General features: G+C 34.8%; 1 protein-coding gene across 2 annotated transcripts in view; it reads left to right on the top strand.

Annotated features, from left to right (window-relative positions):
• Window positions 1-14,400, top strand: part of STXBP5L (syntaxin binding protein 5L) — a 376,137-nt gene that overhangs the window by 220,687 nt on the left and 141,050 nt on the right. The window contains exons 18-19 of one of the 2 annotated variants that reach the window (XM_006146698.2): window positions 8,190-8,341; window positions 10,091-10,162. In XM_006146698.2, coding sequence (XP_006146760.1) covers window positions 8,190-8,341; window positions 10,091-10,162 — 224 coding nt within the window. The remainder of the gene's footprint in view (window positions 1-8,189; window positions 8,342-10,090; window positions 10,163-14,400) is intronic. The other variant, XM_006146699.2, reaches the window with a different exon arrangement.

The following is a 14,400-nucleotide window of genomic DNA, read 5'->3' as shown; positions in this document are numbered from 1 at the left end:
TTTGCTTTATACTGTATAATTAATTGGGTGTGTAGGTGTCAGGTGTGTGTACATATATATACACACACCTGACATATACATACACACACACACACACACACACACACACACACGGTACAATTATTACATATTCTTGCTGAATTGATCTGTTTAACATTATATAGTGACCTTGTCAATTTTTACATTTTTTTACTTAAAGGCTATTTTATCTGATGTAAATGTGTCTATTCCTGCCCAGTTTTGGCTTATCTTTATCTGTTACTTCACTTTTAGTCTATGAGTAGCCTTACTGGTGAGGCAAGTTTCTTTTAAGCAGCATATTATTGGGTCTTGTATTTTATTTTGTTTGAATCTAGTCAGTCAATCTATATGTTTTAATTTAAGAATTTAATACAGCAGGTGGCTGGATTAAATTTTTGTGATGGTAATTATCACCTTTTTGTTTTTAGATGTACTACTGCCCTAAGCAGGTGGCTGGATTAAATCCTTAAATTAAAAAATGTAGACCAGTGCCTATAGCTAGTTAAAGCACTGGATACTCACATGGCTGACAGCAGTTCAAGTCCCAGCCCAGTGGCTTGAAAACCACATCAGGCACCTGTGCATGCATGCTCAAAATCTTAAAAGAATGGAGAAAAAAAGATTGCAGCATGGTCATCCCCTTTTGGGAGTGATTTTTCACTTTCCTTCTCACTGTCTCTCTCTGTCTCACTCCAGTGAGTGCATACACCCTATGGCAAAAACTTAAAAAAAAATAAAAGTTATTGATAGGTAAAGATCTGCTCATTTCATTTTATTATTTTCCTGTTGTTGTACATTTCATTTGTTTCTTTTTTATTACTTATCTTTATGGTTTGGTGGTCTTTTTGTTTTAAATAGTGATTCATTTTTCTTTCTCATTTGTATAGTTGTCCCACTAGTGAGTTTAACTCTGAAGTTCTCTGCTAATTTTTAGCCTGAATGATCTCTTATTGTGAAAGTGGTCATTTTTGTGATGGTAATTATGACCTTTTTGTTTTTAGATGTACTAATGTCCAAAGCAATTTTTTTATACAGATAGTCTAATAGTTATGAATTCCCTATCATTCTATGTCTGAGAAAGTCTTTATTTCTCCTACATATCTGAAGAATAGTTTTGCTGGGTATAGTGTTCTTGATTGGCAGTATTTTTCTTTCAGCATTTTGACTATATCATCCCATTTTCTCCTGCCCTATAACATTCTGCTGAGAAATTTGCTGTTAGTATAATGTGGATTTCCTTATCTATGATTTGATGTTTTTCTCTTGCTGTTTTTAGTATTCCATCTTTTTCTTGTGACAGTTTAACTATGATAAATTCAGAGAAGACCTTTTTATGTTGAGTTTATATAAAGAACTTCCTGCACTTGGATGTTTGTGCATCTACCAAGACTCGGAATGTTTTCTGTATTATTTCATTAAATAGGTTTTATTTGTCTTTCTTTTCCTGTCTCTTTTCCTTCTGTGAATGACTCAATATGAATATTTATTTGCTCATGGTATCCCATATGTCTTACAGACTTTCTTCATTCTTTCTAAATATTTTTATCTTTTGAAAAGAAGAACCACTTTAAGTTTACAAAGGTTTTCTTCTGCTAGATCTAGTCTCCTGTTAAAGTGTTCAGTTGTATTTTTTGTATCCTTTGTTGAATTCTTCAGCTTCAAGGTTTCTGTTTATTATTTTTTTAAGATTTCTGCCTTTTCTTTGAATTTCTCTTTTAGATCATGACTTGTTTTCCTGATTTCATTGACTCGTTTATTTCTGTTATCTTGTATCTTGTTAAGTTTTCTTAAGGTAATTATTTTGAATTCCTTTTCAAGAAGCTCATAGTTTTTCTTTTCTTTAAAGTCTGCTTCTGGGAAATTTTTGTGTTCCTTTGGAAGTGTCATGTTTCTTTCTTTTTTATGTTTCCGTGTCCCTATATTGATATGTGCACAGCTGAAGGAACACTTGTCATTACTAATTTTATAGTGTAACTTTTGTGGTTCAAGACATTCTTCTGGAGATGGTTCTTAAGGTGTCCATTGGGTAGGGTGCATGGGCTTTAGTTTCAGGTGGAAACAAATCTCCCTGACATTTTTAGCCATAGTCAATGTTAGCAATATTTGTGGGTGCCTCAGTGGTCTCCACTACAGAGGTTTGTAGGTCTAGTCCATTACCTGGGGCTTGACTCCTCTAAAAACAGTGTGTTTATAAGCGAATGGATTCACTTCAGTGGCTCTGGGCATGATTGAATGCTGAAGACAGCTTTCTAGACTATTTCAGTAGTTTATGGATGCCTGGCACTAACCTGGTTCAGGAGATCATGGTTGGGCAGGGCCTCCAGATGGTGCTATGCAGCAACAGCCATTGTTATGATGCTAACAGCCCATGTTACGTGCTGCAAGTTTCTTAGCAGATACATCCCCTCAATCATGGATTTCTGAGCCTCCTGAACCATAAGGTAAATAATTTATTTTTCTTTTCTTTTTTTTCTTTTCTTTTTTTAAAGTTTTTGCCATAGGGGAAGTGCCCTTACCAAAGACAGAAAGACAAAGAGAGAGAGGGGAAGTGAGAATTCACTCCTCAAGGGGGATGGCCATTCCACCATCCCTTCACCATTCTTGTGTTGGGATTTGGGGCATGCACACACATGCTGTCAGTGTTATTTTCAAGCCACCAGATCTGGGACTTGAACCATGTAGTCAGCTATGTGAGATTCAGCACCCAAACCTCCACACCACCTGTTGGCCCAATCATTTCCTTTTTTTATAAATTACTTTATTTGTGCTATTCTGTTATAGAAGCAGAAAACAGAGTAAGACAGTTTATCATACCAGAAGGTACACAATCATGGTCTATTTAAAGTTTAGCAGTGCCGTGTTTTTCTTTTGTTTGTTCTGTTTTGTTTTTCAGACAGTTGACTTGCTGAAATGATCCTCCTGCCTCAGCCTCCCAGCTGGGACTTCAGGCACATGCCATGCTATCTGCTCTTTTTTAGGCAAAGCCCCACTACACCGCTCAAGTCAACCTTGAGTTTGCAATCCTCCTGCCTTAGCTTTCTGAGTTTCTAGGACTATAGTTGCATACAGCTGTGCCCAGACTTTAGGTTGGAGCAGAAATCAAACCCATGCCTCCTATGTGGCCTCACCACGTGGAGCACATTGTTTTACCAGCATGTGCCACTTTGACAGGACCTAGTGGTGCTACTTTTGTTTACTTAGTTAAGGTGATGTCTACCAGGTTTCTCTACTATAAAGTTGTTATTTTCATTTTTAAATAATAATTAATTGATGGGGAGATGCTTAAAATTATGTTAATATTTTACTCACCTAACTTTAACCATTAGTTTTAGCATCCCTTGGTGATTCTCTAACTGCATTATTCCTTCTATATTTATAAATAAATGTGCTATTATTAAGGGAGAATAATTTCCTGTCCTATACACATTCATTATTTATATCAATATGAAATCATAGATTTGTATTTTATTTAGTAAGACCTATTTCAGTGCTCGAATTGTCCCACATTTGGACATATAAAATTCATCATTATAGCTACTGTATTCGTTGGATATGTTTCTTTTTTCAGAAATTTCATATTTTTCTGGTACAATATGATGTTCCACAATTATCTTATAAAACTCATAGCCCTGGGATCAGCTTTTCTGCAAGGAGGCTTTTTTGCTTTGTTTTGTTTTTAATTTATTAGAGAAATTAATATCTGGACAGAAAAGATACTCTTTGCTACTGATGTCATTTTTTCTAGGCACTATCAGTACACAGAGTGAGAGAAAAAAATTAATTTGAAGTAGTTTATTGATTTTATTTTTCTTTTGGAATTCATCTTTAAAAAAAATAGTTTGCCTACACTAGACACTTATTCCCCCTAAGAGTTTGTAGCAGTGGCACCTAAGTTTAGGTCTATGATTAATTTCAAATTAATTTTTCTTTTTTTTTTGTTTTTGGAGAGGTTTTTGCTATAGGGCGCATGCACTCGCCAAACAGGCAGAGAGAGACAGAGAGACAGAAAGGAAGAAATCACCCCCCCGGGGGGATGGCCATGCCGCAATTCCTTCTCCTCCATTCTCCTTTTGGGATCTTGGGCACACACGCACACACGCCTGGCGTGAGTTTAAGTCACCAGGTCTGGGACTCGAACTGCGGTCAACTACGTGGGAGTCCAGTGACATAGCCATTACACTAACTGCTGGTCCCTTAAATTAATTTTTGAGTATAACATATAAGAATTTGTTTCCTTTTTCTGTTGTTCTTCATATATTTACTTATTCAAGTATGATTTTATAGAAAGATTCTTTGTTCCTCCACTAAATTTTACCATATTTGTGAAGACTGAGTGGGGGTCATTTTTGGTCATTCTATTATGTTCCATTAATCTATACCTTTTGCTTATGCCAATAGCACACTGTCTTGATGAATGTTGTTTTGTAGTAAGTCTTGAAATGCAATAAGTCTTTCAAATTAGCTCTACTTTTTAAAAGTTATGCAGACTATTTCCACATCTTTTGATTTGTTTTGAATTTCTGTCAGAAGGACAGCTGAGCTGGAGAGAGAACTAAGATGTCATGTGTCCAGGCAGCAGGTGGCATGGTGGTTAAGGCACTAAACTCCCACATGGCCAACCATTGTTTAGGTCCCAGACCTGGCAGCTTGCTTTCTCACTTTCCTTCTCCCTCTCCCTCTCTCTCCTTTCCTTCTCTCCTTCTCCCTCTCCCTCTCTCTCTCTCTTTCTCTGGTGAGCACATGTGACCTACAGCAAATTTAAAAAAATTAATAAATAAAATTAAATAATTCTTTAAAAAAAATGATGTCAGGTGTTGGAGAAATGGATTAACGTAACTGTGAGCCACAGGAAGCCTTTAATCACTGTGAATGTAAGCAAGCTGAAAGTGAGAAAGCACAAGCTCCTATCCCTTGTTCCATTTTCCCTCATAAAACTCATCAGTTAAGGGGCGGGTGGATGGATCAGTGCAGACTTAAGGGTCTTCTTACTGTTGAGTATCCCCAGAACAATATACTTCAGCAGTTTTGTGGACCCTGGACTTGGGGGAGGAAAAAGGGGCAAGGAAAAAAGAGTAGAAAACACTGGGTACTAAGTCCAGGTGGGGAAAAATGTTTTAGAATTCCCTCTATTCCCTAATAAGGAGGCCTCAATCGAAGTATCTGAAGAAGGAATACCTCTGCTTGAAGCCTCAGATAAGAAAACCTAGGAAAGAAGACACTAGGATAATGAGTGTAAATATATTTAATAGCATAAACAACCAGACAAGAATGAGCCCTTGATTGCAGGTTCACTGGCTGCAGTTCCCTGGCTGTGTACTAAGTCTGGTGTGGGGAAGGCAGCTTTCTTCCTGAGGCTTGCCCAGTAAAGCTTTTGTAATTGCTTATGATCAGGACTGCAAACATCACATGTATGCATTTAGCTAGGATTCACAGTTTTTAATTTTCACATACATTTTAAACTCAGCTTATTGATTTTATCCTTAACACAAAGAGGAAAAAAAAACATGTTGGGACTATTATTTGAATGTCATTGAATCCATAGATAAATTTTTAGAGAGTTGGAATGTTAATATTATTGAGTCTTCTCATTCATAAACACAGTAGAGTATTCCATTTAGACATTTTTAATTTCTCTCAGCAATGTTTTGTGGTTTTGCAACTATGTTGTTCTCTCATGTGTTTTGATAAAATTATCTCTAGGTATTTAAAATATGTTGATACTATTGTAAATGGAATTATTTATTTCTTCTTTTTTTAATTGCCAGAGGATGTGTGTGCTTACTGGAAAGAGACGGGGGTGGGGTGGGGTGGGGGGAATAACCATGCCACAATCCCTTCTCTTCCATTCTCCTGCTAGGATTTTGGACATGCATGCACATGTGCCCAGTGTAATTTTCAAGCCTCCCAGGTCCAGGACTCAAATAGTCAGCTATGTGGGCATCTAGCACTTTAACTACCATGCCACTTGCTGGCTCCGAGTTGGTGTGTTTTTTAAGCCGCTGGGATTTGAGCCACAGTCAGACATGTGGGACATAACACCCTTAACTCCTGTAAGCTTTAGAGCCAGCCCAAATGGAATTATTATTATTATTATTATTATTATTTAGAGGTTTTAGACTTAAGGTGCGTGTGCTTGCTGGAGAGAGAGAGAAAGAGACTAAAAATCACACTGGGCGTGCCCAAGATCCTGGGAAGAGAATGGAAGAGAAGGGATTGTGGAGTGGCCATCCTCCCAGGGTGGGGTGTCTGTGTGTGTGTGTGTGTGTGTGTGTGTGTGTGTGTGTGTGTGAGATTTATTGCTTTCTGTCTCTGTCTCTCTCTGTCTCTTTGGTGAGCACGTGTACTCTATATAGCAAAATTCTCTATAAAAAAAAGAAAGAAATATATTTTTCGAATATTTGATTTTCAGTCATTTTATGTTTTATAAGTGTTTATATATTATTATTGTTTAATAATTGCCAAGTAGAGCAGAATCTCTATAGGATTTTTAATGACCATATCATCTGAATTTAACATTTTTTATTAATTTGCATATTCAAGAAAATATAATATTCATAAAATTAAAAAGTTATTGATTCTTATACAAACTAGAAGAGATACTTTTGTTATTTAATAGAATTTAAAGTAGATGCTGACCAATTAAACTGAAAAGGGATTAATAAGCATAGTTAATTCTTGAAAATATCTCCTTCATGGTTGATATTTTCTTCTGAATTTTCCTTGTCAAAGAAATCGGGGGACCAGCAGTTGGCATAATGGCTATGTCACTGAACTCCCATGTAGCTGACCACAATTCGAGTCCCAGACCTGGTGACTTAAACTCACGCCAGGTGCGTGTGTGTGCGTGCCCAAGATCCTGAGAGGAGAACGGAAGAGAAGGGATCGCAATGTGGCCATCCCCCCGAGGGGTGATTTCTCGCTTTCTATTCTCTCTCTGTCTCTCTCTGTCTTTCTGGCCAGCACATGCGCCCTACAGCAAAAACCTCTCAAAAAAAAAAAAAAAAAAAGAAAAGAAAGAAATAGGAAGAAAACAAATCTCTCTTCTTTTTTCATTGAAATAATTTACCTCCCGGTAATATAATCAAAACTATCCACATTTTACTCTTTTCTCCACCTATCATTCCCTGTCCCTTTTTTTCTAGAACACTCTTATGAACCAGAGTCTGTAACTCTAGCTGTTGAATCTTCCAAAATGCCTTTTTGGTAGTAATTTAATTACCTAAATATTTATTAATGGGGGCTAGATGTTGGCACAGTGGTAAAATGCCAATGCTCAGGGCCAGCAGGTGGCATGGTGATTAAGGCTCTGAACTACCACAGGGCCTACCATGGTTCTAGTCCTGTATCTAGCAGCTTAAAAATCACACCAGGCACATGCTCTTGTGTGCCCGAAATACCAAGAGGAGCATGGAAGAGAAGGAATTGCAGCATGTATATCCCCTCTGGAGAGGATTTCTCACTTTCGTTCGTCTCTCTCTGACTCTCTTTGGTGAACACATGGACTCTAGGGCAAACATCTTAAAAAAAAAAAAATGCCTATGCTTTCTGAGACTGGGCTGAATAAGGCTCTTGGTTTGTGTCAAAACCTTCCTGAGTATTCTAGTCATATACATGCCCATCATCTGGGACTGGCTGAATCTGGAACTGGCAAGACCCTGTTGGGATTGCTGCTCGCCTCCCATTCTCCCTTTCTCTTTCTCTCACACTTATGGAAGAAATAAATTTTAAAATTTTAAAAAGTTTAAGGGCAATTTAACAGATGTAATATTTTTTCTCTGATTAAGAAGAGAATTGATTTGGAAAGTAATAATCATAATGTTATTTGAAAAAAAATCATCTAATTACATACCTAAGCATCTGTAGGTATTAAAAGGTGACAATTATTGACCTGTCTCCCTCTGCATAGCAAAAAGTATTTGTATGATCCTTCTGTGAAAGCCTAAGATAAATTTAAAGAGTAGACTGTGTTATCACTACTTCCATGATAAACTACTTTGTACTAAGTGGTCATGGCTATTATACAAAATTAGACTATTTTATGTAAAAGCAAGTCATTTTTCCTGATCACCGCTAGACCTCTCCAAACTAAGGCATTACTTTTAAATTTTAAATATAAATATAACGATGCTTCTGTGATACATTTTAGTTGTATATTTTTTGTCTCTCAGAGTTGCATTTGGGAACTGCAATGGGTTGGCTGTGGTGGATTTTATACAGAAGACAGTACTGTTAAGCATGGGGACCATTGACCTATATAGATCAAGTGACCTATACCAGCGACAACCACGGTCTCCTCGAAAAAACAAGCAGTTCATTGCAGGTAGGAGATAAAACAAGATGAGTTAAGGATTGGATTTGCTCACCTGTGTTCTTTTAGCTTTTTTTTCCTTTTTTTTTTTTTTTTTTGGTTTTTTTTCTGTGATGCTATTCAAATGCATGGCCAATATAAACTCAACATAATTTACAATATCATGTAAGTAAAATGAATGGGTGGAAAGGGTGAGAAACTTCAAAAAAGGAAGGGAAATGTTTAAACTTCAATTTTCTGTTGAAGTGAAGCATCTCATGTTTCTTAGTTTGAATTCCTAAAAAATAACAGAAAATATGAAGTTTCTAAATATAAAAATGCTGTGAAAATTAGGGCTTGTCTAGATGAAATATTTGCTATGGTTGTATTAAACTAACTGTCTTCTAATATATCTGGCCCATTTCTAAAGATAATTTTAGGTCACTCACTACTTTTAATTTTAAAAATTAACTTTATATTGTAGTTGTCATCTTTTCTAATTGGATGATTACTTTCTTGATGGTGTACTCACCAATATAATGAACATTATTTATTAACATTTAAAATGCTCTGAAATATGACATTTTAATTGGTAGAACCAACAAATTGATTTATTTACTATAAAAGAAAAGAGACTTCAGATTAATTAGGATATAATACCAAAAGTTTAATATGCCAAATTATTTAAAGTTTTACTAATATTTCAATATATATACAAATAATTGAGTGAATTTTTTATACTAATAAAACTTGATATACTGAATTCTCCTTTTCCTTAACCATTTTTAAAACCTTAATACTAATCCTTTTTAAATTACTTGTTTAGGCCCTTTTTAGGAGAACAAAATTTTTCCTTCAGAATCCGAATTTTTTTTGTTGTTGTTAGAGAATCTCAACTTTTAACAATTACTTTTAAAATGCTGGCTAGCTTAAATTCTACAAAACTGACACTGCCACTACTGGTTTTTACAAGAAAGATAGAATAAAAGAAATTTTATATAGGTGTGCCATAACATTCCCTCATGATTTGGAAAGAGAAGGCTGATTTTTTCAAAGTTCATGGACTCTAGGGTAGAAAGATATTGGGGATCATGGGCACAATTTGCAATGCTGAAAGCACCAATTCAATCAGGAAAGTTGTGGATCCTATGACAGCATCTAAATTACTTGCTGGATATGCACATTAAGGTGAAAAAATGTTTGTTTTGACAAAAGTAATAAAACTAATTATGTAATTTAAATTTGTTGAGCCTCAATAATTACAGCTAGGGCTTAAATTTTGATTACTTTAAAATGGGAAAAACTGATGAAATTGTAAACTCAGTTTGTATGTAGTGTACAAGACGACTACCAAAAGTACTCACTGTACATTGTAAAAAGAATGTATTAATGTCTAAAATCCCCAAGCTTTCTTTTTAATTGCTTAAAGATAAAGATAGTTATTTTAATATTGATGAGGTAAAATGATGTGTTATAAATATTATTTATAAGCCAAATAAATGTACTGTATAAAAACATATAGAAAAATATGCCATCTATTTTATAAGATATTTGATTAAATAAAATTGCTATAGCATTCTCATCATTCATCTATCACCTCTTACTTTCTAATTGATTTATTTTTTTAATATCTCCTCTCTAATTTGATTACCTAATCTTGCTGCAATTTCTTCATCTTGGCTGTTCTAGATTCTGGTATGATATCACTTCCTTTCACTTTAGATTATTTTTCTCTCTTTTCTCTGCCTGCTGCTGATGCTGGTGTTCTGGCATGTTCCAAAGACAACTTTTGCATGCGTGGCCTGTCTAACTTTTATCCTGATTTAACGAAACGGATCCGTACTTCTTATCAGAGTAAGTTCTATAAAGGTTAGGCAAGTAGCTTTTTAAAGTCATAATGCTTGAGTTCTATCCATACATCAGTGCTCAGTAATGTGTTTCTAAAAACACATTCAGCGTGCATGCTATTTTTTGTTTTGTTATGGAGGTGCAATCTGATAATTTTAAGAAAAATTATTATTCAAATATTTAGTCATTATTGTCATGTGTCCATTCACTCATACCTATTGTTTTGGCATTTATTGCAAACTATGCAGATCATGTCTATTAGTTCAGGAGTTGTCATCTTTTGTTTTGAGGAGGAAGAACCATGGTGTTTTTGTAAATAATAAATTTGATATACCAGTATAAATAAAAATTTAATGCTTTCTTATTTTGGAAACCTAATTGGGGCCATGATATTTGCTTCCTTAAAGTAATTAATTACATTTTAAAAATATAACTATTTCTAATTTCTGATGCTTTTTATTAAAATAAAATACACAAACACACATTTCCATAGTGATTTTTAGGTACCAAATACTGAAAATTAAGGTCATAAATAAATGCATGAATAATATACATTTACCATGATAGCAAATGCACATCTGAAGATGGCTAGAGTAAGCAGCTGGTGTAGAAAGTGTGGGGGTTCAGGATGTGTGTGGTTGGAGGCACAGATGATGCTATGAGTAAATATTTACTGACATGAAGAAATTTTATCATATGTTAATACATTAAAAAGGGATACTTTACAATGTATATTTGATGGCCTTCTATTTGTTTAAAATATGCATATATATACTCTCACGTGTATATTGTTTATAACTGAATTTCTTCACACCTCACCAGTTCATAGTATAGTAATTAAATTATAACAGTTATAAAACCTAAAACTTTCCTGGTTTGTGAGCCTATCTTTAGAAAGTAAGTTCCTGTGAAATCCTTAAAATTCTTGTGAGAGTACTTCTAGTACCCTTTTTGGATGCTTCCTACTGTCTCTACTCCTAATGTTATGTGTGAGAGCATTGATATCTTTATTTTGCTGCTTGTGAAGCAGGAACTTATTAGATATTATGCTATTTCCTAACATCTTAAAGTTGTACAAAATTTTATTTTCTATAATACAGTTTTATTGAAACATAGACCCACGTTCATTTATATATCGTTCTTGGCCGATTTCGCACCACAGTGGCAGGGTTGAGAAGTTGCAATAGAAACCATATGGTCCAAACAGCCTAAAATATTTACTCTTACTCTTTACATAAAATGTTTGCTGGAGTCAGCCTGGTAACAGTCTACTTATTAATGACTTTTTTACATTAAGTAAAGCATTTCGTTACTCCAAGTTTTTTCTCACATATACAGTAAAAATCATAATCCCTACATCCTTTAGAGAGTTTTGTAACTTTTCTGGGTTCATGTTTGTAAAAACACTTCTATAAATATTATATATTATTATTATTATTATAAAAAATGAAACTAAGCCACAAAGAGGTCAAATAACTATTCCAGAATTATAGCCAATCTATGGAATATTTAGGGCTAAAGCTCAGTCTCCTGCCTCATTGCTTAATGTGCTCTCTATTTGTAATAATGACAGAAGTTCTGCCAGTTAAAAACTAATAGTATGTCTTTGAATCCAAGGAACTTTGAAAATTAGGCATACAAAAGAGCTTTATCAGAAAAATTTGCTTTAGAATCAGTTTCTAGGTATGCAACAAAAATGTTTTGGAGAGTCTAGTCCTAGCTACAGATATTTTTTTCCTCTTTTACTGAATAGATTTTTCAAAGTGTAAAGTTTTCAGCAGGTCTTGAAAACACATTGGAAAAACAAAGAAGAAATTAAATAAATGGAGAAGATAAGAATAGGAGAGAACTAGCAAATAGAGGCAAATAGATAAATATATTAAAAAGCAATAGAGAAAGTCTACAAAGTAGTGTGCATAAAAGAAAGAAAAGAAGGAATGCTTTAAGGAACAAGAATCATCATAAATTATGGTAAATAATAAATGGGAAATCCATTCATTTGAAGAATAGTTTTTGAACACTTCCTGTGTCAAAATTTTTTCTAGATATGAAGTATACCATGATGAGTGAAACAATTATGGTCTTTTCCTTTAATTGATAATAGAAAAAATATATATATATAAGGAAATCCACAGTTAAATTATTAGAATTGGAAAGGATGGCTATGCTATGATGGCAAAAATTAAAATACAGGGAATCAGCAGTTGGTGTAATGGCTATGTCGCTGGACTCCCATGTAGTTGACCGTGGTTCAAGTCCTGGACCCAGTGGCTTAAACTGGATGCCCAAGATCCTGGGAGGAGAATGGAGGAGAAGGAACTGTGTTGTGTCCATCCCCCCGGGGGGTGATTTCTTGCTTGCTGTCTCTCTGTCTCTCTTTCTGATGAGCACATGTGCCCTATAGCAAAAACCTCTCAAAAAAATTAAAATACAGTAATAAAGGTAGACCCGTTTTTTAGTATTTTCAGAGACGGAGTTTTCCAAAGAGAAAATGTTTAAGCGAAGCTTTAAAAGATAATAATTAGTCAGTCAAAACCTTAGATTTCTACTTTCAAACAAGATAAAATTACAAGCACCAGATTTAACCTCCTGCTTGAAACAACAACAAACAACAAAACTATGAAAAATAAATGAAGCAATGCTTTTAAGACAAGAGATATAAAACAATGAAAAAAAGAACATCTGACATATGGGAAGCAAATCAAGTGTACCCGATACTCACATTCATTCACTGCCCTATGTTTACAGACTATAGTTAAGGAAGGGGAAACCTAGGAGGAAACCGGTTAGCTTTCTGAGCAGGGGTGATGGAGATTAGAAACCAGGGAAACCAAAGCAGCTACAGCTTATGAAGAAAGAATTCCAGGGACCAGCAGTTAGTGTAATGGCTATGTCACTGGACTCCCATGTAGTTCAACACGGTTAGAGTCCTGGACCTGGTGGCTTAAACTCATGCTGGGCACCTGTGCATGCGTGCCCAAGATCCCAAGAGGAGAATAGAGGAGAAGGGACTGTGGCGTGGCCATCCCCCCTGGGGGGTGATTTCTCACTTTCTGTCTCTCTGTCTCTCTCTATTTCTCTGGCGAGCACACGTACTCTATAGCAAAAACCTCTCCAAAAAAAGAAAGAAAGAAAGAAAGAAAGAAAAAATTTCAGAGATCTACAGCATTTCCTTCAGCAAATTATAGGTAAAGAACCAGCTGAGATCAGAAGAAATACTCAAACACAAAGGAAATACAGGTTGTGAATCCCTTATTTGAAAGGTTTGGACTAGATTGTTTAGGATTTCAGATTTTGGAATATTCGTATATACTGTACATAATGAGATATCTTGAGATAGAACCCAAGTCTAAACACAAAATTTCATATACACCTTACACATATAGGCTGAAAATAATTTTATACAATACTTTTGTATTTAATCAATTTTAGTGCAACCATCAGATAAGGTAAGGAGTGGAACTTTTCAATTGTCATATCATGTGACTCTTCAACAGTTTTGAAATTTGAAGCATTTTGGATTTCAAATATTTGGATTACGGACTTAAATTTTTGGATTAGGGATGTATCTATTCCTATCAGTGAGACTGGAAAGAGCTTACAATTCATGTTCCATTTCTATTCAGCATTGTACTTGGATTCTAGTCAGTGCAGTCAGGCAAAAGAAAAAAGTTACCTAGATTGAAAAAGAAGAAATTAAACAGTCTTTATTTATAAACACCATGATTGTTTTTAAAGGAAACCGAATGAAATCTGTTTAAGAAACTAGTAGGACTAAAATGTGAGCTTAAACAAATGTAAGATACATGGTCACTATACAAAAATCAATTGTATTTCTTTATACTTACAGCAATCTGTAATTGAGATTTTAAAGTATTATTTACAATAGCAACAAATAAACACCTCACGTAACTGAGACAACAGATGTGAAAGAGTTATATATTGAAAACTAAAAAATGTTGCTAAGTAAAGACCTAAATAAATAGTTATACCATGTTGATGTAGAGAAGACTGACTTATTAAAATGTAATTCACTTCAAATTGAATTGTAGTCAAAGTGCTGGATACCAACAAAAATTAAGCAGACATTTTGTAGAAACTGACAAACTGATTATAAAATTTATACAGAAATGCGAAGAATTTAGAGCTTTTAAAAAGAAGAAGAACTTGGGACCACTGGTTGATGTAATGGCTATGTTGCCAGATTTCCATGTAGTCAACCATGGCTCAGTTCCTGGGCCCGG

Source organism: Tupaia chinensis, unplaced genomic scaffold (genome assembly GCF_000334495.1).
Source record: "Tupaia chinensis unplaced genomic scaffold, TupChi_1.0 Scaffold000185_1, whole genome shotgun sequence".
NCBI lineage: Eukaryota > Metazoa > Chordata > Mammalia > Scandentia > Tupaiidae > Tupaia > Tupaia belangeri.
The sequence above is the reverse complement of the archived record's forward strand: the minus strand, read 5'-3'. Positions and strand labels throughout refer to the sequence as shown.